This window comes from Ammodytes marinus (assembly GCF_949987685.1).
Source record: "Ammodytes marinus genome assembly, chromosome: 19".
In the NCBI taxonomy this organism is placed as follows: Eukaryota; Metazoa; Chordata; class Actinopteri; order Uranoscopiformes; family Ammodytidae; genus Ammodytes; species Ammodytes marinus.
In genome coordinates this window covers 20527797-20530553 of record NC_137223.1, presented here as the reverse complement: position 1 = coordinate 20530553, position 2757 = coordinate 20527797, and the positions used below count along the sequence as shown (strand labels likewise).

Here is a 2757-nt window from a genome sequence, read left to right as displayed (position 1 = left end):
ATGTTGTACAAATGCACAAATGATTGCCCACATTCCCTCTTTGTTAACCATAAATCCTCAAAAACGCTATTCGTCCGGACAGATACACATAGACACGGTCACACCCTGTTCAATTGCAGCCAAATTCCTTCCCTAAATTACTTCCTTCTCTGACGCCGAAGCTCGCCAAGATTAATCTGTAACATTTCCAGGATCAGATGTGGAAGTTCGTACCACTTGGAAATTGAAGAGTGTTATGAGCTTGTGTGCAGTTTTAGATGCAGGTGCTGCCAGATTAAAAAACAAAGCTGAAGTTCAATCAATTTATGTGGCAGACAGGCACAACATATGTCATCATCCTGGAAGCTGCTGATGGAGCGTGCGGAGGACTTTTTCAAGCTCTTTATTTTTCACCATTTCTAATTTTCAGTTCCTTTTACCATGAAAGAGGAACATGATTGCTTCTAAAAATAAGACTGCCTGCAAGGTAGCTGGGCTGTGGAAATCACCCATCATGTACAGTATCAAAAAAAAATCTCTAAATCATTCCATGTGCTGCTCAGCTCACAAGACTTGAAAGGCTGTGTCCATAAAACGCTGTGCATTACACTGCGGGGTTGTTAGCAGAAAGTAGTTCATACTGTATGTACTGTACTTAATTCACTGAAAATGAACTGGAAAGACATAGAATTCAGAGTGACTTTTGGGTAGTTTATCTCTCAACAGAGAACTGCTGAGATTGCAGATTGCTATTTTTAACTTTTTGGCTCATAGGACAAATTTGGATAAAGATAATGACGGGAAAGAGGAGGAAGGGGGAAATGAAGTGCTATGTAAATCATGGCCTGGAGTCAAACTCTGACTTGGCTGTGAGAGTACGGCAACATCAATCACACCTCCAGCAGGGCTTGCTTATCCAACGGATAAGGAGTTGCTACTACGTGCGTTTGTTTGTGTGTGTGTGTGTGTGTGTGTGTGTGTGTGTGTGTGTGTGTGTGTGTGTGTGTGTGTGTGTGTGTGTGTGTGTGTGTGTGTGTCTGTCCCATGAGTTGGGCTGTCATCCACTTATCAGATAGGAATCTGCCATAGTGATCAAAAGGGAAACAGGGCAGACAGACTGATTGACTGTGATAATGAATAAGAAGTCAAGGGTTCTATAGCCATCACTATACACACACACACACACACACACACACACACACACACACGCACGCACGCACGCACGCACGCACGCACGCACGCACGCACACACACACACACACACACACACACACACACACACACACACATGTATGTGCTTAAACATGTATTTGAACATTCATATCAAATCAGTCAAATTAAAATGTGGGATATCACAATTGTACATAACAATAGATGTAAACACAGAGATAAAAGACATGGATTATTTCCCCCAAATAATAAAATAATTTTAATGATTTTGAAAACTCACATTGTGAACAAAAGACATCCATGCTATCAAGTAAATATCAGAATAAGTACGCATATCATCTTACCATTTTCTATTGTATTTTTTATGTTAAGGGCTTTAAGTTTTCCGAAGTTTCCCTTTTTCTTTTGGACTGTACCCTTTGTTATTAAGTTGTAAAATGTATCTGGCAACGTCCAAATGACCTTACAATGCCAATTGAAGCAGTTTCAGTTGAATGGAGCTGAATAGGGTTGAGCTACACACAGTCAACGAGAAACTGAGAAGAGAGGTACACGAGGGTAGAGGGAGGGAGCGGAGGGGATACATACGAACAGAGAGAGAGAGAGAGAGAGAGAGAGAGAGAGAGAGAGAGAGAGAGAGAGAGAGAGAGAGAGACCCTGAGCGGAGCGGGCATGACTGCCGTTGGAGATCTGACAGGAAACTTTCTTGTTGTTGCTCCGCTCTTTAGCAGCAGCAGTAGGAGCCGGACTGTGTTGCTTCGTCGAGGTTTAGTGTGAAATGCACTTGACTGGACCGTGCTGGATTTGCGGGAGTTTTCTCATCCTGTGATGTCATGGCTCTCCATCTCCATTTACGCACGGCGCGTCACTGAAGATACAGTAGCAGGACGCAGTGACCCGGAGACATTTTTTCTACGAGACACTTTTGGAAACTAAATGACATTTATCTGCTGTTAGCGCGCGCTGGACCTGAGGATGGGGACGTTATTATTTTACCTGCTGGCCCTCGCGTTGGCCCGGCTGAGTTGGGGTCTTGGCTACTCGGAGTCCAGTATTCAGACGGGACAGAGGGCAGCCAGCAGACACAGGTAGGAGCGACACACGAGCGGCATATCACGCGCGTGGAAATTGTTTTCACACCTGTGGCTCGTTCACTCTGAGCTGTGCCATTGCCAGCGAAAAGAGTCGCAGTCCAAAAGCTTAAGTGGAAACATGTTTATTTGAGATTCATCATGATAGTGAGGGTCGCCTGAAGTGCTCCTGTTCTTGTGGTTCCCAAACTGAGGTCCAGGGAACCACAAAAATATGACATAGCAAAGAGCTGAAACCGACGAGAAATACACCAATTAGTCAATTAATAACAGATTCCAGCTGCTAAACTGTGAAAATGTGCAGATCTTTCCCAGTTTTACTTTTTTTGTAAATGGAATATATTTGTGTTTTGGACTGTTAGTCTGACGTGACAATCAATCAATTCATCAAAAATAAATTGACAGATTAATTGGTGATGAAAATATGCAGCCCCAATGGTTTTAACTGTAACTTTAATATCAACAAATCATTAACATACTTAAATACTTAAAAATGAGAAAAGCAGCGGCAACAAAA

At 42.8% G+C, this 2757-nt stretch overlaps 1 protein-coding gene across 1 annotated transcript in view; it reads left to right on the top strand.

The window, feature by feature from the left end:
• The first annotated feature begins 1928 nt into the window (after positions 1 to 1928).
• emilin1a (elastin microfibril interfacer 1a) overlaps positions 1929 to 2757 on the top strand; it is a 23477-nt gene continuing 22648 nt past the window's right edge. Inside the window, exon 1 of the mRNA XM_080047458.1 lies at positions 1929 to 2237. Within this exon, the coding sequence (XP_079903584.1) occupies positions 2125 to 2237 (113 nt within the window). The 5' untranslated portion in view covers positions 1929 to 2124. The remainder of the gene's footprint in view (positions 2238 to 2757) is intronic.